Below are 24293 nucleotides of genomic sequence, written 5' to 3' on the forward strand. Positions count from 1 at the left end.
GTCAGCATAAAAGAAACAGGAACAGGACACTCACCTGGCATGGGCATAGGCGGCATCCCAGGCATTCCAGGCATGGGCATGCGACCCCCAAACTGCCCAAAGTTGGGTGGGGGCATCATCCCTGGTGGGGGCATCCCTCCAGGGGGCATTCCTCCAGGTGGCATCCCTCCAGGGGGTGGCATGCCCATGGGAGGCTGCATCATTCCACCTGGTGGGGGCAGCAGGCCCTGGCCAGGGGTCATGTTCATCCGTGGGGGCATGCCCATCCCGGGCCCAGGCCCCCCTAGGAGTGCCCCTGGGGTTTGTGATGCGGGTGGGGTGGACTGGGATGGGGTGGTGGGCGTGGCGGGTGTGGTAGTGGTGTCTGAAAGACAAAGAACAAGACATTGATATGGATTAAAGATATAGATAGATAGATAGTTTATCGGTTTCCACAATATCTCATTTTACAAAGATTGTAACATATTGAAAAATTACAATACTGGTACACACTATTAAAAAAATTGTCCTTCATTTGAATACTGCATAGTAGCGGAGCCTACGGAAAAGCAGAGCTTGTTGTGGATAGGCTCCCTAAACTACACTACAAATGACATTTATTAACTAAAGTTAGGTTTATAAAATACAAATAAAGATTTAGAGACATGTTTTAATCCTGGAACAACATCTATCCTGGTCAAATATCTACAACCATCAAATTTAATACCATGCTTCCCAAATTCCATTCTGTGGATAAAAATTCAGTTAGACTTTTATGCTAAAGTATACACTTAACCATAGAAAAATAAGAATCTCACCATTTGATGCCTTCTGCCCTGCACCGGCATCTGAAGCCGTTGGATCAGTGGTCTTTGCGTCGCCCGCTGCGGATGCCGCAGTACTACCGGTAGGCTGCTGTGCCACTCCTGCAGCGGCTGCTATGGCATTCAGGTCGGACTGCTTGATGATGCGCACGTTCTCTGGTTTTGTCCATGTCGGCTCACGCTTCTTAGCATGGAAGTAGTAGGTCTGTTAATGGACGAACAGAAATTGAAGATAGATTGAAGTGGTCTTAAATTAAGGTTTTAAAGCCCCATCCAGCGTGGTCACTGACAGGTGGTTATCTCATCAACTCAGCTCTCAATTAACATAAGAAAAAGAGGATCATGGGGGACCAACGGGCACCGCTTAGGCATTGTTTTCTATATAGAGGGAGCAAGTAGCTACAAGTTGTGCAGTGGGGCTTTACTACATGCAATTGACGGAAAGTTGGCAGTGATGAACTAGTGTACCTGGCTACAAATGTACATGACATACAGGCCTATCTAGATCCAATTTTATGACAAAACTAGCTATATAAATGTAAAGAATCTTGCTATTTTAACCCGAAGTAATGGAAGGGTTGATTGATTTACAAAAGAACTAATTAAGAAATCATTTTAACTTCATAGTTTTTAATCCTTTTTTTCCCCCTCAGGTTAAATTAGCAATTAGTGGACACCGCTGTTATATGTCATAATGGGGAGAGGGGTTGTCCCTATATACTTTTGAATGTAGGTAAACCTAATAAACAAAGGTATCGAATTAATAAATCAATGAAAGTTCAGAAAACTTTTCCCTATCAATCCTGTTATTAAGGAATAATGATTATCACCATAAATTGCAAAGAAGTACCTACAGTATATGGATAGAAAACATCAGTCATTTAGAAAACGTTTATAAAAATATTTGGTTTTCGGAATTTCTTTGTTGTAACCCATTTCTATGTTACTGTAGGTGGTGTCATATTTTCTTCTACCTTTCTCTTCTAACACATCAATTAACCTTTATTCTCAACTCCACTCACCTTTCCTCCTTCTGCCGGCGTGTTCTCCACCCAGAAGTCCTGGTTGGTATCCATGGCGATAGCAAAGGTCGCCGGACTGACCCCTGGAGGGGGCGTGGTCAAACCAGCGGGGCCAGCTGGCTTGGGCTGGGGCTGCTGTGACTGCTGGTTAGGGGGTGGCTGCTGGAAGGGGTGTGGGGGCATACCCCCCATGTGTGGGGGAAAGAAAGGGGGCATACCTGGGGGCGGCATGCCAGGAGGGGGCATCATCCCACCTCCCATGGGAGGCTGTGGGTTAATGAAGAGAGAGCGACTTGTTATAATCCTTATCCCTTACTGGTAAAAAGAAGTCTCTTCATACAAGAAGGTCTTTACTAGCAAGTAGATATTTGAAAAGACACAAAATCTATGACAGAAAGGAGGGAAATTTGTTTCCCCTCGACTATTGAAATTTCTATCTTTTTGCTATAAGGGAAGATCCTCAAACATTAGGTACCGGTAAGCAAAGTCATCACGATAACTCCATGAAAAATATGTGAGTACGACTTCCTACATGTTACGCATACATTTATGCATGAATATCAAAACATGCATGTAACTTTGATTCTTCCATCTGTTTTATGAAATTGAAAGATAATTGTCAAGTTTTGAAAATAAGACATCTTAAGACTAATTTCCACAGACAAGATGTACCTAACGTGGTTCCCTAATTATCAAAAACGTACAGCCATATAACTGATTTCACTCACCTACATGTACCCTGTCATGGCACTGAAACATTCACATTTTACTTTTGGTATAATTCTGATGGTACATTACCTGCCTATATGCATATTTTACCTGGGATTGTTCCTAAGATATGAGCACCAACTGAAGTAGAAGAGCTCAGAAGAAAGCATTTGAAAATATTTTTATATTTTTCAAGAACGTCAAGATTTAATGAACAGTAGCAGCATACACATAACATCCAAGTAAAGGACTAAAACTTATATCACATTGTACTTCTATTCAACAGAAGCAGTCTTTGTATTGAAAACTAATTGAAAAAAAGAGAAAAAGTCATGGGAATGATATTTTGAAAATGCCCATGCTCAAAGAACCAAAATAAACTCTCTACAAATGAACCAAAAAAAAGCAGATTGATTGACACAATATTCTTCTACATGTAAGAGAAAACTAAATATGTATTAGTTATCATTCACATTGAGAAACAACTTTATATACTTGTTGTTTTTCTCCCTAATGATACCAAACAATAATAATTTGCATATTTCTATCTATTCTTCATCCCCACAGGGTTACTGAAATGGTTTCAATTCATCCATAATATCTAGTCACATTTTTCAAAATTTGCACAGATTCATACTCTCTCATGGGACATTAAAAAAGGATTAATGATTAATGTTTTTTTTCTCAGAACTCTAAGAGGAAGGAATATCAAAATACCTGCATGTTTGGAGGCATAGGCGGCATGTTCCTCGGTGGAGGTCCAAACCGGTTCCTTGGTGGTGGTCCATATCTGGGATCAAATGGGGGTGGCCCTCCAAACCTGTTCCTGAAGTCCCTTGGGGGTGGTCCCCTGGGCCTGTGCCCACCGTATGGTCCCCTCATCTGGTCCGGCGGGCCCCTGAACCTTGGTGGGCCACGGTTGTACCGGTCACCGTTACTGGGTGGTCCTCCATAAGACCTGTGATCATGACTGAGATAAATACACTTTATGAATAAGTTGAACGCCCTTGAACTTTGGGGGGTCACAGTTGTACCGGTCCCCCTTACTACTGTAGGTCCTCTAAGTGACTTGTGATCATGAAAAGGATAATTGCATTTACAGTCAAACCTGTCTATCAAGGCTAGTTAGGCTACCCAAGGGCAACAACCAGCACTAAGTGGCCACTGTAGACAGGTGGCCTTTTTAGAGAGGTTCTTCAATATTTCCTTTTGGAGGGAGGCAATATGGGTGACCACTAGAGACAGGTGGTCTTTATAGAGGGGTAGCCACCAAGACAGGTTTGATTCTACATGGAATTGGATTAAGCCTGATTTCTTATCAGAATTGTTTTAGTGAAGAGGAACAGGCTTCAAGACAGTAATGTTTTAGACTTTTCAAACACCTACAGATCTATGCTTAGAGTCATCTTTTAAAGCCCCACTGCACTACTTGCAGCTACTTACGCCCTCTATATAGCAAACAATGCCTAATCGGTGACCATTGGTCCCCCATGTTCCCCTTTTTCAGTTTTTCTTATGTTAATTGACAGCTGATTTGATGAGATAACCATCTGTCAGTGACCTTGCAGGGAGGTCTAATCCCTCCTGGCCAAAGTGCAGAGGGGCTTTAACACAACTTCTCTTCTTAAATGTTATTTAGTCCAAGCTACTAAAGAAGCTCGTAATAATTTTGAATTGAATTTAGTAAATACTAGTAAATGATTCAGATTCTTCATTTTACGTCATAACAAAAGTTCCACACAATGCAAGGGAGGTGAGAAGGAGGTGGTCAGATTATTGATAAAGTCAGAGGATACTAATTCTGTTGTACAGTTCTTAGAGGGTAAGCATCAAATGTTTAGCTCGTTTTGTGAATTTATGCAATTAAATTGTGTGTGTGTGTTTGATTCATGTATTTATTGTACAGTTTTTGCAGACAAAATACCACAACTGGCTCTTTCAGATGTGACATGGGAAAGTTTTGTTTTAATAACTTGTAAATGAAAGATCAATACGTTAAACAAAGGTCCTACATATAAATATCTCTGTGTTATAAGTTATAGAGGTGTGAAGCATATCACACTTGTATCATCACTTCAAAAATTTGCCAAGGTTAACTGTGGAATGTCTGGAAGAGAGTGAACTGAAAGTACTTTTTCCTGGTACATAAAAGATAATTCATCGAATTTAGATCAATTTCACTGAGGTAGAACTTCTTTACAACTTCAACTCTACAATCATTTTTATGTTCTGGGCTCCATTTCATAAAACTTGTCATTGGTGACAAGTGACAGTTCTTGTAATAAGCTAGTGGAAAATCCTCACTCCTGGTTGGTTATCAGCAGATTTGTCACTGGTTTTTGACATTTGTCATTGAAAAAGGGCTTTGTGAAACGGGTCCCTGGTCTTACATTGTATCCATCCTCTTGGATGTAAAACGGGTTCCTTCCTCTTGTTGTTGACCATTAATGTCAAGAGGTGTCTGAGTAAACATGTTAAATCAAATTACTAGGAAAACGTACTCGGTTTAGGCCAGTATTTTACAGTGAATAAAGAATATTTCTTCCTTCAATCTCATGGGCTGTAGAGTATGTAGCTAAAAGAATCCCTAAGATGTATGCATGTTTGTCTGCAGGTTAACTTATCAGTCAGGGTGGTCCAAAGGGGGTATAAACATGAAACAGCCGACAGGTTTGAATTATGATTGTACAGTGGAGTGTTTCACAAAGACTAAGATTGACTTTAAAGTTGGACTTAAATATGGCAGGCCACTGTTTGCTCTCACCATTTACTGGCATTTGTCTCTCAAGGGATGTACAAATCATGGTCACAAATCTACAGAAATTACATTTTTGGATAATTCATTATTGAAAGAAAAAATATAAAATCTGAAGATCCCAATAGTGAAAGCAAGCAGTGGCAGTAAGCAAATGCTGGCATAGTTAAGTCCAAATTAAAGTCGATCTTTGTTTGTAGACCACCCTGCTTATGAAATGCGAAATAGCTACCAGTAATGAAGAATAAAGACAAGTATTTCTTTCCTTGAGTACACGATAGACTTTATTTGGAATTCACTTTGAATTTCATACAAGGCATGTTTTTCTTGGGAATATTATACAAAGCTTTTTTGTTTTAAACTATGGAAACAAAATCGGCACAAAAAAATGAAATGAAATAAACATATAATGTAAAAAGAAGAAAAAAGTGATACAATTACTTACTTTTGCGGTGAGTTTGGCCATTACTTTTTCACCTCAATACTACATGTACGTTTACCCGGTAACCCGATATGTACAATAAATTACATTCACAACAAAAACTAGAATATTTATTAAATGCAAATCTGAACAGCAGGTATACATGATTCATTTTTTACCTTTGATATCATAAGAACAAAATAATGCAGGTGCATAAGTTATACAATAAGTTATAATTAGATGAAAATTCACATATATAATATTTTCATTCTTTATAAACTTTTCATAGTTTTATAAATCATGATTCAATGACTCTAATACTTATAGACTGTGTCATACATGTATAAAAATATAATGTGCTGTGTAAATTACAAGGTGGCATACGTTGTTTGACCACTAGTAATGTAAAAATTGTCTACAAGAAATTTAAGGTACATTCTGTAAATAGGAATAGGGAGATCGACTTTTTGTGATTCTGGCAACAAGATGCGTTATATACAACTTGGTAGTTTTTTACCCCCCCCCCCAAAAAAAAAAAAACAACAACTTAAAGGTACTATGTCCCTTTTGCAGCCAACCTCAAATGCTGTAGAACTTTGCAGGAATTATGAATATGTCATGTATGTCCTATCTGTGAAATTTAAACGTTAGCAGTGTCCTCATATTCAAATTATGCAAGGAAACCCGTTTACTTGCTAGACTTCACTGTCAGACACTATTGAGTAACTGACTGGCTTTTTTTCTTCTATGGTAATAACATACATGAAAAGAGTTGTAAAGGGTACATGAGCATTTGTCTACATCAATAACCCACTTCTTGTGATGGCCAAGATGAAACTGATTGAATCTTTGCGCAGAATAAAACGTATGACCATTCGGTACAATCGTCTGAAAATCAAGACTATTACTTTTGGGCTCTATAGCCCTAAAGTCGATTTGACAACTAATAGTCATTATTTTCCCACTTGTAAGACGTTTTCAAGCCCCACCTTTTTATAGGGAAGTTCGAAATTAGTATTATCTTTCAAATGCAGTTGGAATTTTACTTTTTCATTTTTTTGGCCTGCACATGGGACATAGTACCTTTAACTAAACTATGCTCTAGAACTTACATGTACATGTATATCCCATCATCTTACTTCAGATTTTAACAAATTTTGATCAATTCAACCTTTGCAAAATCATGTATTGGAATTTTGAAGTACACTGTACTGACTGTAGTCATATTTAATTCTAACATTAAAGGGATCCGGTAACTTTGTCTTGGATCCTTTAGAAATAATCCTTGATTTAGCTCATGCTGCAATATAATAATTATAAACCTTTACACTGTAGGTCAGTCAGGAACTCCATGACTTTTACAAGCCGATCGCCTGTCTGATTATCAAGATATTAATGATTGGAATTACCAATTTTGAAAACCGTTCACTGAACGGTTTTCATAACACTACAGTCTATTGGGGAAAACGAGTATGGTAAAACCTGTCACTCAAAGATTTTTTTTTTTTTTGAGGCACTTCTCGATCATTTGAAGCACGATTTTTTTAGGGCTTCAATATTACACCATATCACAGACACTGGTAACATGTAGGACCGTATATCTCAGATTTAACATTGTTAAACAATCCCTTTAACTTATGAAAATACATAAAATTTATTGATCATGATTAAGCTCTCATAAATAAGTTCATCATACTTGTTGTTATAAATAGTTACTTGCATTCAGAAAGTCAACACAACCCACAGCTCTTTCAGAAAAAAAGTATTTTGCAAAGTTTGTCTACTTAGATGTACATGTTCATCCTCAGCCATCAGGTGAAAAAATAATAACATGATTGTATATGCAACATTCTTTTTATAACTATCTAAATTTTGAACCATCACAATGTTCTGCAAATGTTCTTTGAAGTTAGTCAGCCATTTTGAACATCGTGGATGGCAAAAGGAAAATACTAGTATTACTTGAATACAAAATCAATTTGGGACTTTAATTTCATTAAACAACAATTTAGAAACAAAATTTAATCCCACATTGCCGAAAAGGCATTTACAAGTTCACACATTAAAAGCCTGCATTTTACCAAACAGTAAATTAGAGTGAAACTGATTTCTCTATGAAATCATGGCATCTCATATTCCTCTGTACGAGTCTCTCGAATGCGTCCATCAGGGAAGAATGTGATTTCTGTGATGCGTCTGAAGATGGCACCGCTTGGTAGCTGGTGCTCAAAGGATTCCGTCTGCCTGTGCGGCTTGCTGCCGCTGCTGCTGTTGTTGCTTGAATTCTCTTCCAGCCATCCCGATCTGTTCTCATTCTGCTGAGGAGACGGGGGTTCGGAATACACAGCCCCCTGCATCCCGTCACTGACCACGACCAACTGCTGGGAGTTAGCACCTTCTCCTAGATTGAGCAGTTGCTTGACGGACTTGTTTTCTAAGCTAATTGTGGGAGAGCTCAAGTTGACCGATGTCGGATTGGCAGCACTCAAGCTAGCTGGGCTTATGGTGGCCGGGGTAAAGCTGGGTGAGCTAATGGTCAGTGGCTTCTTCAGTATTCTCCTCTCGTCACGCTTCTTCAGAGCTGCTGCTACGGTGTTGGCTTTCCCTGTGAGTTTGGCTATCGGAGACACCAGAGGGACGGTTTGCTTGGCGGTACCCCTGTGTACCTGCCCGTCATGACGATAGAGATCATGGCGTCTGTTTGTGCTGTAGGGACACTTGGAGCACTTGAATCGCTTGCCTTGATGTTGGTCTTGTATGTGCGAGTTCAGCGACTGGCGAAGCTTATACCAAGCACCACACACTTTACATATGAACCCCTGGCCGCCATCTACTGAGGTGACACTGGATGACTTTCCGTTGAAATCCATCAACTGTGGGCTTCCATCGCCCTCTTGTCCCGTAGGTGTGTACTGAACGTATTTGCCATCGACAAACTTGTAATCCATATGCCCCGAACCAGACGTACCTTCAGCTGACTGTTCAAACAATATTGATTGGTCGGTTCCTTCTGTTACCGACTGTGAACTGGATGATGACCCGCCGGTCCCAATGGCTTCGCTAGGTGTTAAAATTGGTGCTAGACGCACAAAGGTTGGTGGTGGTGTAGATGGCCCGCTTGAAGCTTCCATCTCACTTCCGTCATCTCTGCAGAGCAAGAAAATGATGGTTGGAATTGGTCACTAACGTCTCTCATCGTTAATCATTTCTTTCAGCTTTAAATCTACATGTAGCTTGAGCATATGTTACACGTTATTATAGTTATTGTACTCAGAGCCTTGTCTATATGAGTCCTCACCAGCTGTGCAGAATGAGAAGATGAGCCACATGAAGCTGTGCTGAATCACACCCAGTTCCTTTGTCTTCATGGTTGACACTCTGTCCCAAATATGAACATGTTTCTGAAGGTACGTCGGTGCTTGAATTTTTGAACAAAATTACCTCAAACGTGTAGATAGATGACAAACCCTTTAGGACATACCTAATGTACATGTACATGTACTCTGATAAGGAAAACTTTCAAGAAAACAAAGGCCAAATCCAAGCCTGGTTTCTCATATGATCTTACAGTCCAATGTCAGATCACAAGTCACACACAAAGATGGAAAAAGATCATAAAAACAAGTGTGAATATTGCAAAATGAGTTTGTAGTTAATTTATGGAGAGAAAAAATCCCATCACATGTTAGATCGTTGCATCAATAAGGGAAAAAGATGGTGCAAAAAAGCAGGATTTACTTAGATTTAAAGTTTCAAGGGCATCTTACTGTGAAATTAACATTTTCATTCTCGTCTCTTTAAAGAAAAAGCAAACAAAAAAATAATCATGCAAAAAAACAAACAAACACATTGCTGATCTTTTGACAATATTTTGTTTAATTCATACTTTTTCCAAGGACACACTCATACAAAGAGAATTTAGGCTCCTGATGTTTGGCATCGGTAAATAACCTGTCTTACTCTAGTCAAAAATGAGATAAGAAAATTTACACCTCTACGGATAGTTACATAACATTATTACAAAAAAGTACAATATTCCTATGCAGGCTCTGGAGCTCAGGCAAGTTAGGAATTCACTAACTTAGTAAACACAACCAAATGACAAAAAATGACAAAAAATGACAAAAAAAGGCACAAGCAATGAAAAAGAAATTTTCAAACAAAAAATGAAGCAACTTTATTTACAAATTACATATTCAATATGAATAAGATGCGAAAAAAAGAATCTGCAATGATTTTCTTGATGCATTTTACATTGACTCTGTACAGAGACTTTCACATCTTGAGCGATAAATCCTCGGGAAGATGGACAACCCCAGGAGTGATAGTGAGCAATTTAAAAAAAAAAGGGTATTTTTTCCTCAACCATCCCCTGGCCCCCGCCAAGTAAAAAAAAGAAAAAAAGAAAGAAAAGGGATTTGCAGAAACAAAATGGCATCTAACAACATTCCCCACCTTTTAAGTAAAACAATTGGGAAAAAGTTGGGAAAATGAGGGAAAAATCAGTGGGGAAGAAAAAAAGATTGTGTAAAAAAAAATAAAAAAAATAAAAAAAATTGGGAAAAAAATAATCAGGAAATTATCAGGCCTAATTATTAAGTAAACAAGGGTTATTTTCTTACGATGAATCCCTTTTTTTGCATTGCCAGCGGGCGGTTTGGAAACCCGCAGAGCGCCGATGGAAAAAAAGTGTCGGCCAAAATGCAGACGATCCTTAATTTTTTTAATCCTTAGATCTAGGGTCTATTTAAATATTAGGACGCATTTTGTCCGTGTTCATGAGGATATCCTCATTCTCGGACCAGCGCCCCTACTGATTACACAGCATGATCTACATCAGGCGATAGTGCATGATCATATCATGTGTGATAATTATGTAGAGGTCTAGGCTAGCTATTTTACGTGAATCTATTTTTATGGCTGGGGAATGGGCATATGAACGTGGACGTGTAATATGCTGGGAGCGGCTGGAACGTTGCGCTGACGGTTAGTGCGCGTTCGCGTCGCGTGCATTTTTTATGTTCAATGTCACTCACTCAGCTGTATAAATTGATTAAATACTACAAGTTCGAAGTTTAAATCATATACGAACCTCGATCTATATGACCCTGGAGATGTTTCTGCATTTTCTCCTCCATCGTTTCCTATGCTGGAGTCGTCATTTTGCTGATTCTGAGCTGAAAACCCATCGCTCCCAGGCGTGTCGAGTTCTTTCTGTTCATCCGCCATGATTGTAGCCACTGCAATAATGATGCTAATTGATGATGCCAATTTGAACGGCAGTCTTAGATCTTAGTTTTATCAAGGCTATGATCGAATTCTAGTTAATTAAAAAAATATAATAGAATATTATCAATCTCTCCTTCAAGATTTTTTCAATTTTTTTCATTCTTATACATAAAAAGGGAACATATGATGGATGAAACGAGAATGCATGCGACTAGTATACTTCTACAGTAATCGATGCACCGCAGTTATGAGGCATCGATGGGTCTCGTTCAATGGAGCGAAATCTCTGAACTAACCACGCCGCTTGCGCTGGCATAGCTAACTGCTCGGGCCGTACTACTCGAGCTTTATGCCTGGCGTGGCCACTGCACTACACACATAGCTTAATACGCAGCTGTTGAACACGTGGACGAGACGACACTAGAATTAAAAAGCACAAGCATGAAGTCACCAGCAGTAAAGAACGGGATCGACCACGCTGAGGAAGCTGAAACACAGGAACTATCATATGATGAACTTGTTACGCGAATTTCTCCCATAGCCAATCCTCTAGCTTCAAGGAAACTAACGAAAAAGTTGTACAAAGTCATCAAAAAAGGTGATATGTAGTCCCATTCATTCAAATGGACGTGTGTTATTCTGTGCAAAAGTAATCGATGTCAATGGTACACATTTTTAGTTGACAACAACTAAAAAATAACAACCCACATCGAATCCTGTTTATATCTAAATTTACAGTCCGGATGTGAAATCTTCTCTTAATCTTATGGACGTTTAATTTTATTATTTTGGGTTTGCCAGAAGTGCAGTGCAGTGTTGGGCAAATTCATGCAAAAAAATATATTCAAAAAATTGACTTGAAAACACATCACACAATTAGTCTGAACCGAGTCAGGAGCAAATTTGAAGAAATTATATTTTTAAATGTTGTAAAACCAAAGATATAAGAAGAAAACTGACCAAGTATCTGTACTAAAAATCGTACATGTAAAATTGGTCGTAGACTTTCGACAGCTGAATATGACGCGCACGGTTGCACTACGTGCGTTCTCGAATCCAAAATCGTACCTCACACACACACTCTCGCCATACCGCGAATGGTCCGTCGTGGGGAGCTAGCCGGCAGAGAGTTTGCAGCGATACCAACGCAGCTTCAGAGCTCCGCAGCGCGCCATTTTAGCGGGACTCGGAAAGGTTTGCGATGGGAAGACAGCGGCCTAGCTTTTTGCCCAAACAACGCTAGATCGGCTGCTGCCAAAATGAAAATAACTACGATCGAGAACATCGTCGGTTTCTTAACTTTTTAGTGAGATAATTCTAAATTCTAATTGAGACTATATTATAAATTAAATCGACAAAGAAACCTCGATAGAACTCTTATAACTATACAAAAGCTTGTTTATTTCTTCATTTGACATTTTGTTTTCGACCATTTTTTCGTGCGCGAGTCAATGTAAACTATGTATTACCAAACTTTCAACACGCAAGGAACGGGGAACACTCGCGGACCTCGTAACAAATTTGTTGCAAAAAAAAATTTTCAAGGGTGATTTTGAAGCAGTGAAGAACATTGGCGCTGCAATGCGCAGAAATATACTTGAAAGAAACTTAAAAAATAATACCTGAATTTTCAGAAAATCATATTTGTATTAGTGTACCTAGATGTGACTTGTTTATAAATCAGATTTTATGAAGATTTGTCGGGAAAAAATGTCAATTTTTTCCGTTTGGTGGTCATTTCTAGGCTAATATTTTAAAAGTTGCATCAGTAATGGGCCCGATGTTTCTCATATCGTACTCGCATGTTATTTCTACATAGATTAAACATAGGATGGTTAAGGGTAAGACCAGATAACATTATAAAAAAGATATATCCTTCCACCCTCCCATATCCAAGTTTTGGGCTGATTATTTCCGACCCACCGCAGCAAGGCCATTCAGATTTTCGTACGCGCGCAAAGCGCCCTCTAGTGCCCCATGAATGTGCCTACTTAAGGGCTCCCTCAAAATGTTTTTTATGATATTATTCGAGGGAGCCTTAATTTGCTCCCATAGGGTCCCACGGAGAGGTAGGTAAACAACATCAAAAATGTGTCCAAAATCACACTTTCCCGCACCCGACCAATATTGGACAGTGGCTTTGATAAATTGTGTGGGACTTGTGATCGTAACTACACCCAGAATATCATAATCAGAGGTAAAAATTAAAAGCAATTTTCTTACCAGACCGATACAGCTCAGCTCCCTTTTCACGTGTACCGTGTGAATCCACGATCTCTACACAATGGTGATGACCTCTGACTGGCACTTCGTAAATGTGCTGCTTCCGTATAATGCGCTGAATAACACTCATACAGCGCATTATACGGAAGCAGCACAATCACGGAAGTGCCAGTCAGAGGTCATCACCATTGTGTAGAGATCGTGGATTCACACGGTACACGTGAAAAGGGAGCTGAGCTGTATCGGTCTGGTAAGAAAATTGCTTTTAATTTTTACCTCTGATTATGATATTCTGGGTGTAGTTACGATCACAAGTCCCACACAATTTATCAAAGCCACTGTCCAATATTGGTCGGGTGCGGGAAAGTGTGATTTTGGACACATTTTTGATGTTGTTTACCTACCTCTCCGTGGGACCCTATGGGAGCAAATTAAGGCTCCCTCGAATAATATCATAAAAAACATTTTGAGGGAGCCCTTAAGGCTAGGTTTATGTGCGTCATGTGATGCGTTTTGATGCGTTTCAAGACAAACCTCATTAGTGAATTCTGGCCATAAAGTTCAACCTTATTTGTGTTTTGTTTTTAGATTTTTAAACTGGTAATTAGAAATCGTATTGGAGGACTAAATGAGGCTATTAATTATCTACATTCGACTTGACTTATAATTTTTTGCTAACCTGTTTATCTGATGATTATGTTTTTCTTCACAGCTAGTAAAGAAAAGATGGTCCGACGTGGTGTAAAAGAAGTTCAAAAGTTTCTTCGCAAAGGAGAAAAAGGGTAAAGCTTCCTCTTTATCTTTCATTTTATTTCATTAAAATCTTATCTTGATGTGAAGCTTGACATGTACTAACTGTACTAGTACAAACACAACTTACTCAGCATTTCACCTAGACTACATGTATAACAATTATATTCAGAATTAAAGGACAGAGAACTACCAAAAGCAGTAGAAGAAGAATTTCTTTGCAGAAGTTTTTTTTTTTTTACCCTTAGCCCCCAAAACTTCTAGTTTTAGGCCATGTAAAAAAATAAGCATGTTTAGCGTCCCTGCCCGCTTCCTTTATGGGGGCCGCCTTTTTTTTGTTGTTGAAATTTTGAAAAAACATGAAAAACACTGCTAAAATTGATCTATTTCTGATTTTAAAAAAAATAATTAAAAAAAAAATGTCGGCGGCCATCTTGAAAAATAGACCGACTGTGAGGGAAAATGTACCGAGCGGCAATTTTGAGTAGCCATTTTGAAAGAGAAAAAAAGAAAAGAAAAGGGCCTCCTCCCTATTTTTCGAAAAAACAGGACGCTAAACATGTTATTTTGTTTATTTGACCTTAGTGGAATACTGTGAAATTTGCTATGTAGGCCTATGTTACTGATAGTCAAATATGTTGTGTTCACTGATAGATATATGCTTTATGACTTTTAATTGTGTTTAAAACTGTCTTAAATAACCTCAAAAAAATGTTCTGATCTCATGTTCGTTATGCTGAAATTGTCCTTTTACAAAGCTGCCCATATGATTGAAACTATTATTGGAACTGTATATTACATTTTAGTAAATGAAACAAAAAAACATAGGCCTACTTGAATCCATACAAGATATACATACGTGTACATGTAGGTCTAGACTCGCAAATCAAATGTGCAAAATTACTTTCTTACCTAATTGCCTATCTGATGAGGTTCTCTCTCTCTCTCTCTCTCTCTCTCTTTCTCTCTCTCTCTCTCTCTCTCTCCCTCTCCCTCTCAGGTTTGTGGTGTTTGCTGGAGATGTAACGCCCATTGAAGTCATGTGCCATCTGCCTGGTGTATGCGAAGACCTTGATCTGCCCTATGCCTACGTTCCTTCAAAATCTGTAAGTATCTGCTTCTCTCATGAAGAGCTGTGTTTATGAGCAAAAAGACTCCTCTATTTCAAACAATTTGGAACTTGTTTCAAGAGAGTTTCTGTCAAAATGCAAGTCCATTGCCAAATCTGAGAATTAGCTTTGATATCAGTTGTATGCCGTCTTTCGGTTTTCTTTTATGGGAGACGTTAACGATTCCCACACAAATGTATATGATAGCAATAAGGCTAGGCTATTACGGGCTTTAGACAGTTACCTTAATCTTTTTCATATTTACTGGTAGAAAGAACTTGAGGCCAGTGAGTATTAAAGCCCCACTGTACTACTTGTAGCTACTTGCTCCCTCTATATAGAAAACAATGCCTAAGCCGTGCTCGTTGGTCCCCCATGATCCTCTTTTTCTTATGTTAATTGAGAGCTGAGTTGATTAGATGCCACCTGTCAGTGACCACGCTGGGTGGTCTAATCCCTCCTGGCCAAACTAGTACAGACAGGCTTTAAAGCAAAATAATGGGTGGACTGCTGAGATAAAAATATGCTTAGAGCCAGAAGGATGTTACGTCCTATACTTTTACCTAGAGTTATTGCCCTTCCAGCTCTCAGTAGACGGTCAAAGCATTTCACTCGGTCCTATCAAGGTCGACTTATGCGAGTTTGACTGTATCATATGACCCTTCCCACAAAGCTCAAGATATTTCAGTTGGCATTTAATCCATTTTTAGATAAAGTATATTCATGCATGTTCAGTTTACAATAGACCAATTTTGTGGTGTTACCAAATCTAGTGCATACGTCTTTTGGAAGTGCCTCACTATATTTGTATTGAGGCACTTCACAAAGACATATACATTAAATTTGGTTACATTACAAAAATGGTCTATTGCTCTCGAGTCATCTGTGATAAGATTCTGAAGTCCTATGTTCCTGGGACCCGTTTCACAAAGCCCTTTTTCAATGACAAATGACAAATATCAGTGACAAATCTGCTGATAACCAATCAGAAGCAAGGATTTCGGTAGCTTGTAACAGAAACTGTCATTTGTCACTGATGACAAGTTTTGTGAAACACCCCCTTGGGCATGCGATTCTAATGGTCATCTGAAATCGCTGTGCTTTACCTTCTGCAGGACTTGGGAGCTTCAAGCGGGGCAAAGAGGGCGACATGCTGCATTCTGGTGAAGAAGCATGCAGACTACGAAGATAGCTACAAGGAATGTCTCACTCTAGTAAAGGCCCTACCTCCTCCGATTTAAGAAGACATTCTCAGATATCAGAAGACTTTTTGGTTTCTTTGTACTGCTATACAAAGGATTCATGGACTCATTTCAGGCAAACGTCAGTGAAAAAGGTTTTTTTGGAGAATGACATTGATGCGAAGTTTAATCTTTCAAATATCAAGGAAGATAATGATTTCATTTTTGTGGCATGTTCTTAAATCTTTTAAAGAGGCAGCAGTTAGAATTACTAGAATTACAGTGACCAAATATCTTGGACTTGACTTGTAACTATTTCCTTGAGACAAGGAAGTTACCTTATACCTGTATATGGAAACTATCTTTTAGTAGAGCCTTTTAACCAATATCTTAGACTGTTATATTATTATCTCTAAAGTTTGATATATCGCTGTTCCTTGTAATGAGGTTTCACTGTTCCAAATTGTCTTGCTGCGAAAAATATTGTCCCATCTTTCTTTATTTTTAAAAATATTTTTTTATAGTTATCTCACATGTCCCACAATTAAGAAATTTGGTAGATCATGACTTTCTTACCTAACCAGTACGTCCTAAACCTGGGCCAAGTTGAGTACACAAGATCTAAAATCTCTCTTTATTGCTGTATTGAAAGTCTAATTGGTGCTCTGTCATAACTCAAAGATTGCATTTGCTAGTGGAATAGGTAGATATTTTACGTACTCCAATATTGTCTGGTAAAAAAGTTTTTAAATCGTATCAATTGTTTTTTTCATTTGATTCACCAGAGCTAGACAAAGTCTCAGTGAAGCATATTATGGTCTAGTATTAAATCTATAAGTCTCTACTATGTACATGTACATATGACAGCTTAATTTTTTTCTTTCTAAATGATGTATAATATCAACAGAAACATTGTGTATTATAATTCTTTTAAATTCTTTGTTCATTAAAAGGTGTAAAATATGTAAATATAAACCAAAATGATGTGCTTTTAATTTTATTGTATATTAATTTGTAGGAAAGTACAGTGGAACCCCGACATTAAAGAATTCCTTTGGACAAAGCATATTCTAACAATTTCTGAGAGAGAGAATCAAAGGAAACATTTTATTCTGAAACCTTGTTCAAAGATGTTCATGCATGGGTATATAGCCGTTCGTGAAGCAGGTAACTTGGCGATCACTACATAACACTGAGCCAATGAGTATTATGCTCCCGTGCATACATCCATGTGCTGCCCTCTATATACCCACGCTTGAGCAACTTTAACATGTACAGTGTCTCGGGAGTTACTCAGGACCCGATAACAAGGAAACGTAAGGGGCGAGAGTGGCAAAATTACCAAGTTACAGTGACTTTATTGTATGGTGTTCTGTCTATCGAGGCTCCACTGTATGTATTGTTGATCAGGATTAAGGGATCGGAATCCTATTCTACTCTATATATACTACAAACAAACCAACATCAAATATAAGAAGCATTTGATTTTTAACTATAGAGATGTTTTATTACAAAAATGTGTAACACTTGATGATTTATACATTGATACAATGTAGCCTGAATATAGAGGCAAGTGTCAACTTCTTAAAGAGCCAATACACAGTTGCCATTTTGCTTTTGATTGAATTCATAACTTTCTACTCTCCTTTCCTACATCTCGTTTTCCTCTTATCCTTAATATAATTCTCCCAAGGCTGCCATCGATCTCTTCCTCACATCTTCTGCTTTTACATATATTGAAACTAACTTGGTATCCAGGTGGTTGTTTACTTCCGATATAAAATGAGGTCTGCTGCACAGGACATCTATTTATGACACTATACATTATGGCACAAATTTAATAGTGCAATTTGTTCACTTGTTTCATGTCATGAACACTCTGCATTCCAGTTTCTCATAAATACTTGATCAGTCAAACACTTTAATAGTGGAAAGTCCTTTAAACTGTAGTACAAATTAGAACCTGCAGTAGAAAAATGATATGTGAGATGTTGATTACGCAGTTGAAGTTCACGGGTCACATTACACGTAAAGAAGACCTAGAGAATCTTGCTTTGACAGGGAAAATTGTGGGAAGGAGGATACTTTGGATGGACAGTCTGCAGAAGTTATTGAAAGAGAGAGTGAAAGAGCTGGGAGTGGTGCTAATAGAGAAGGCTAGGAACCGAGGGTTGTGGAACAGCATTATCCTCAAAGTCGATCGATATGGCACTTAGAGAGAGAGAGAGTAGGTCCTAAATCCTGCATTGAGCACCTTGGTCCACAGTTGGATTGACACAAGACAGAGCAGGAGTGATAAGGTGTTCCTCTTGTTTATGTGATGACACCTATTCATTCTAGTTTATTGTCGTGAATAGATTGGCCATCTTGGAAAGGGATTTTGCTCTTCAAGCCATATTAGAGCTGTCAGTAGGTCCCTGGTCTTGGTCACCTAACGCCTGTATCCATGTTGCTATGGAATTCCTCAAGTGCCCTTGTTATATCCTTCAAAGTCCATTTCTCTTCTGGCAATGCATGCTGGTCCAGCTTGAAGTAGCCCTGCTCTGTCCGACAGAGCCCCGTCATGAAGGCACAAGTTCCAAGACCTGAAGGAAATATAGGTACACATCCTAGAAGTTGAATCAAATTTGTTCTACCCAAAACAAAACAAAGATCTTCACTACAGCAAAAACTATGAACAATACACTTTTGTGAGTCTATTTTTGTACAACTTACAAGCCCCCATCACTACACAAAAAACCTTCTCCATAATTTATTACAGTATTAACATCAACAAATTTAGCCATTGCATGTAAAAATTTGAGCTAGGTGAATTACCCATTAGTGCCTCGGGTGAAGATGGCCATTTTATATAATTTAATATCCACAGGCAGACTCTGATTTAACCTCTTTTCATCTCCTCTTTATCGTCTTCTTTTTCTTCTTCATTTTCTTCTTCTCCATTATTTTCTTCTTCTTCATTATTTTCTTCTTCTTCTTCTTCTCCTTTTTCTTCTTCTCTCAAAAGATCCATGTCTACTTCAGAAAGTAATGGCAATAATGCAACAACAAACAGTCTTTCTTCAGACCTCAAACATGCAATTTTTCTCAGTATTAAGACTGAGGCAGCATGATAAAATGTAAAGAGTAACATTCATTCTTTTTTTTAAAAACAACAAATATGTGTACTTACTTTTACCTACATCATGGATCAGTTTTCTGACATAGAACCCTCCTCCACAGTGGACTTCTATTCAGAATTAGCAAAGGAAAGATATGGAAGACATGTGATATACATGGAAATAATTATAGCAACAAATAGCTGGTTTGATACATAAACTTGTTAAAATAAATAAATTGTACAGTACACAAGGTAAATAGAATAATGAAAATATAATAACGATTCTATTAAATGTGCTCTCTCTCTCTCTCTCTCTCTCTCTCTCTCTCTCTCCCCACCCCCTACCTACCCTTCCCTATGTCTCTTGATCTTGCTCAGCTTTGTCCTTTAAATCACTTGCTCTATTCCTCTCTCATCCCCCTCTTTCTTTCTCTCTCTCTTTCATTCTCTCTCTTGCCCTCCAGGGGGTCTGTGTGGTGCTTCCCCCTCCTTTCTTCTTCCCCCCTCCCCTCTCTCTCTGTATCTCTTTCTCTTCCACTCTCACTCTTCTCACACACCCTCTCGCCTAATGATCAATTGAAATACTTCTTCTGCACACTTGAGAGTACATTATACACCCAACCCCCACTTCCCACAAACAAAAGAGATAAATACATGAGAAGTGTGCAATATTTAAAACTTACTGATATCAAAATCTGGCGGTTGAAATCCTTGGCAGTGTAAACTGTAGACTTTGACTGGCCTTGCCGGTTTAGGTTGTACATCCTCTCCTCTTGCTGCTAGGTCAGACATGCGCTCCCCATCCACCTTCAGGGCTGAATACCTGTCATTGTATGTTTAGGTACAATTAGTTTCCCTTAGGGCGAAAATACAATAGAGTACTATACAATGCAATACTATACAAATGATGCACGGTGATGAGTTCATTATGCGATCTATCTACACTCGAGTTGAGGCTGTATGCACCTATTGTACAGTGCATGATGGCTTTGTTCGATGGTTGCATAAAGAGACTCAACAAGAGTGGATGGATCCTGCAATAAAGGAATGAAAACGTGTATCATTTGTTTTATATACAATGAAACTCCTAGATTCTTGCTATTTTATATAAAAAGAAATCATGTCAGGATTTGTTTGTGTCATTATTACTGACAAATAAAATTTATACGGTCAAATGGTTTGAAGAAAAGATCACATCAAATTACTATCTCAACTATCTAACTCCATGGAATAAACACAGTTTTTAAAAGAAGCTAACAGTATTATTAAAGGGAATGTAATTAGAAACAGATCTATGTCTACATAGTACTAGTAGCATTGAAACATCATTAGGTTCAGATTGAAGCAGGAAATCATATATCTTGTTTTACTCACACAGGGGGAACTTGAAAAATATCACCAACAAAGCTTTCCAGGCACCTCTCCAATAAAGAGTCAGTAACATGATCTGTATTGGATTAAACACAAATTATATCATTTGTTACATTAAAAGATACATGAAGAACTTTTTAGAATAACAACAGTTGTATGCAATAATGTTCTTACATTTTACTTTATTATTGGAAGTCCTACACTAATTGCAATCCAGAAATGTGAAAATGATGGTCACATTTCCTTTTCATACTCTGAGTGTAATTCATAAATGCCAGTGTAAATTTGCTGTGGGAACATCCCCCCTCCCACCCCTCTCACTTTTCCCATGTCTTTTCCCTTTTCACATTTCCTTTTCATACTCGGAAGTGTAATTTATATATGCCAGAGTAGATTTGCCTAAAAACATCCCCCTCCCCCACCCCACCCCTCTTATTTTTCCCATGCCCCCAAAAGAGCTGTACTATTGTTTACACATCACACAAAAAAGCCAAGTTCACTCACCAAATTGTGCTGTTTCTACTTCTTTTCCAGATGCATCCATCGTGTCTGTTGCTCTTCCTAATCTTCCCTGGGCCCTATAAACCTTTAATAGACACAATCAATTCCACAATTTATTATAAATCACTTACTTTTTTTCATTTGTTTAGATTTTTTTCTTTTTCTTTTCAAGTAAACCTTCTCCAATTGCACACAAACGAAAATGTACTAGATTAGCACTTGCCATGAGACCTTTAACAGACACAATCAATATACCGGTACCTCAATTTATTATAAATCACTGACTTTTTCATTTTTGTTTGGATGTTTTTGTTGTTACTTTCAAGTAAACCTTCTCCAATTGCACACATGAAACTGCAAATTTGTTGCAATGTACTTGAAAATGTACTAGACTAGCACATGCCATGATGATGTCGCCTAGGAAGTGCTAGTGGAACTCACACACTGCAAAGTTAATGTGACTTTCATAGGTCAAAATCATAAGAATACCTGGCACAATTTCATTCCCTTTTTTCCACTGCTACTATAAAATAAAATAAAACTTTAGGGTTTTAGAAGAGATCCTGTTATTTGGTGCTCCTCATTGCTTTCATGACAAATGCTCATGGCTTTACTTTAGTAAGATATGAGGTAGGGTTGCCATCGTGTTTTCTGTTGATTGATTGATTGATAATTTTTATTCGCCAAGCTTCCAACAGATCAAAATTAAGTCAGCTTGAACAGGATAACCCACGAAAGCTCAAGAGCTTATTTCCAGTGGGGTCCCTGACAGACATATACAAAATTAATAAGTTAAAAATAGTAATATTTACAGACAGATAAGAAGAAAAAAAAAGTTATTAAAAATAATAATGATAATAATGATAATAACAACATTAAACTGATGATAGAAATGATATTAAGTACAAGAACCTACATGGATATTGTCCATTGTCCATGGAGCAATTGTAGCTGCAGCATGTTTTCTGAAAAAGAAGTGTCTTACAAAGGCACTTACAAGTATGTAAGAACTAAGAGGGAGGTAAAAAAAAAGATTTACCTTCCCTCCTTGAAGGTAAGATGAGAGTAACTTGGTTCCTCTCCCGCATCCAATCACAAGTACCCCTGTAGCGTTCATATCTAGAGTTCCTCCATGACCCATCTTGGGGAGCTTAATCCATCTTTGACCATCGACTCTTTGTTTGTCTGAACACCTGGTTGAGGAAAGTAAATTATAAATTATAATCTTAAAGCCCATCTGTACTAGTTTGGCTAGGAGGGATTAGACCACCCAGGAAGGTCACTGACAGGTGGCTATCTCATCAACTCAGCTCTCAATTAACATAAGAAAAAGAGGATCATGGGGGACCAATGGTCACTGATTACGCATTGTTTGATTTGTTTCCTATATAGAGGGAGCAAGTAGCTACAAGTAGTACAGTGGGCCTTTAAGTAAATTGCTTTAATTAAATACATAGATGTAAATAACCAAACTTGGAACACTAGACTAAAGCATAATCTAAGCATTTAGACAATTTGAATACATATATTTCAGGATTCATTGGAACTCTGCTGAAGTTAGTAGACACAATTAGAACTAGACTACAATTCGTCGCTGCTGATGAATGATCTGCAGCAGACCTAAAATGACATTAGAAACGATCGCCAGACAGCATCTGAAATAAAATCATTGATTGCTCACGGAAAGAGTTCATAGTTCATCCTCATTTGAATGACGGAATTCACATATAGATTTTGTACGTAGGCTGGGGAAAGATTTCCTTTTGCTACAGCCACCTTACATTCTCCCTTCTCTCCTTCCATTCTTCCTTCAATCTATTCATACTCTTGCATGCTGTCCATCAAATCAAACACTCTGACATTGCACAGAACATCACATCACTGACATAAACTTAAAACTTTAAAAAAACATGTTTTCTGGGCGGATTTGAACTTGGATCCTTTGGTCTGCAGTCCAGCACGCTGCATATGCAAGAACTAGTCCTGAGCAGCAATATAATCTATAGATACTTCAGACTATATTTACCTAACACTAACCCTAACCCTATTTTATCATATATTATTAGATCATTCTAAGCTATAGGCCTACCCATATTTTTGTCTTCTTCGATTTGGGTGCATGGCTTTCACAAAGGGAGGTTTCCCTAGGCTGGTCGTGCCTACTATAAAAGCATCATTCATGACATATATGGCAAATAATTCAAGCTATACCCTACCCTAGAGCACTGCAAACCTGCTCCTCTCCTGCAAGGTCTGCTGATGTCTCAACCTTCTTGAGATCTCTGAGCAATGCAGCCTTCACTCTGTCCACTACCTTCGCTGATGTGATTCCCATTGGCTTCCTCACAGCAAACAGGCCATTTAACCTTGAGAGACGCATCATGATGTTGTGTTCCATCCTTCAGCTTTCTGGCTGTCAATCAAATAAAAAATGCAATGGAACCATTGAAAAAGGAATATACATATTAAGTGGTGGTGGTGGAGTTTTACCTGACTGCTAAGAAAGCATAAATGCTTGTAATTTAGTATTAAAGCAACCAGATGGCCGATGGCTTTAGGTCCTCTCCGAGGATTAATACCTTACCAAAGGGCACTAGCGCATGGCCTTGGTTTCGAACCCGGGTCACCAGATTACGAGTCTGCACTGCTCTACCGACTGCGCTATCGTGCCTCCTCATGCATGTAGTCACTACAAACATTTATATAATAATAATACATCTACTACTGATCTACATACATCTTTAACGAAATTTATAGTGGTTATTGATATTCATATTTTTGCAAATATCTTACCCTTGAAGTTGAAGCTTGACTCGCCAGTTGCTAGTTGTCACCAAAGTGACCAAAAAACTAACACTGCACTGCCCACTCACCACACATCGAGTCGTGAATTGCCCGAGTCTGGTCGACCAGCTTTCATTCAGTCCAGGTGCACGTCGCTCTTGAAAGTTGACAGATAAACTTAGCTTACTTTAACTGCTCTGCTTCAATACTAGAAGACTGAGAGATATAAACTCGGAAACTGAATATGAATCATAAAAGATAAATCTCAGACATGCTCCAAATGAACAAATTCGTACGAGTTATCAGCGCACGATTTCCATCGAAATACATACGACC

The 24293-nt window shown here is 38.3% G+C and overlaps 3 protein-coding genes across 3 annotated transcripts; 1 reads left to right on the top strand and 2 right to left on the bottom strand.

Annotated features, from left to right (window-relative positions):
• Positions 1-5579: 5579 nt before the first annotated feature.
• Positions 5580-10958, bottom strand: LOC373403 (P3A1 protein). Its single transcript, NM_214592.1, is given in 4 exon segments — positions 5580-6255; positions 6793-6953; positions 7340-8856; positions 10802-10958. Coding segments are annotated over 2 exon segments (1164 nt in total). The 5' UTR covers positions 10939-10958; the 3' UTR covers positions 5580-6255; positions 6793-6953; positions 7340-7829.
• A 181-nt stretch (positions 10959-11139) lies between these two features.
• On the top strand, positions 11140-17182 carry LOC577044 (H/ACA ribonucleoprotein complex subunit 2-like protein). The gene is made up of 4 exons (XM_777298.5): positions 11140-11536; positions 13874-13943; positions 14912-15017; positions 16136-17182. The coding sequence occupies exons 1-4, from the start codon at positions 11380-11382 to the stop codon at positions 16259-16261; spliced, it is 459 nt and encodes a 152-aa protein (XP_782391.1). The 5' UTR covers positions 11140-11379; the 3' UTR covers positions 16262-17182.
• Positions 17183-18383: 1201 nt separating this feature from the next.
• LOC764958 (probable tRNA pseudouridine synthase 1) lies at positions 18384-24286 on the bottom strand. Its single transcript, XM_030985734.1, has 8 exons — positions 23967-24286; positions 23390-23586; positions 22213-22366; positions 21177-21258; positions 20676-20748; positions 19985-20124; positions 19374-19430; positions 18384-18786 (listed from the first exon to the last, which is right to left on the bottom strand). Exons 2-8 carry the CDS (start codon positions 23569-23571, stop codon positions 18629-18631), a joined length of 846 nt encoding a protein of 281 aa, XP_030841594.1. The 5' UTR covers positions 23572-23586; positions 23967-24286; the 3' UTR covers positions 18384-18628.
• Between the last annotated feature and the right edge of the window lie 7 nt (positions 24287-24293).

This window comes from Strongylocentrotus purpuratus, unplaced genomic scaffold (assembly GCF_000002235.5).
Source record: "Strongylocentrotus purpuratus isolate Spur 01 unplaced genomic scaffold, Spur_5.0 spur5_scaffold_15, whole genome shotgun sequence".
Classification (NCBI taxonomy): Eukaryota; Metazoa; Echinodermata; class Echinoidea; order Camarodonta; family Strongylocentrotidae; genus Strongylocentrotus; species Strongylocentrotus purpuratus.

Bases quoted from the DNA above. Each gene is read 5' to 3' on its own strand.
- LOC577044 (XM_777298.5), top strand. From the start codon at position 11,380: ATGAAGTCACCAGCAGTAAAGAACGGGATCGACCACGCTGAGGAAGCT. The intron at 11,537-13,873 runs GTGATATGTAGT...TTTTCTTCACAG, and splicing joins GTACAAAGTCATCAAAAAAG to CTAGTAAAGAAAAGATGGTC. The intron at 13,944-14,911 runs GTAAAGCTTCCT...TCTCCCTCTCAG, and splicing joins CTTCGCAAAGGAGAAAAAGG to GTTTGTGGTGTTTGCTGGAG.
- LOC764958 (XM_030985734.1), bottom strand. From the start codon at position 23,571: ATGGAACACAACATCATGATGCGTCTCTCAAGGTTAAATGGCCTGTTT. The intron at 20,749-21,176 runs GTGAGTGAACTT...AATCCAATACAG, and splicing joins AGTAGAAACAGCACAATTTG to ATCATGTTACTGACTCTTTA. The intron at 18,787-19,373 runs GTAAGTACACAT...TATTTCCTTCAG, and splicing joins GATCCATGATGTAGGTAAAA to GTCTTGGAACTTGTGCCTTC.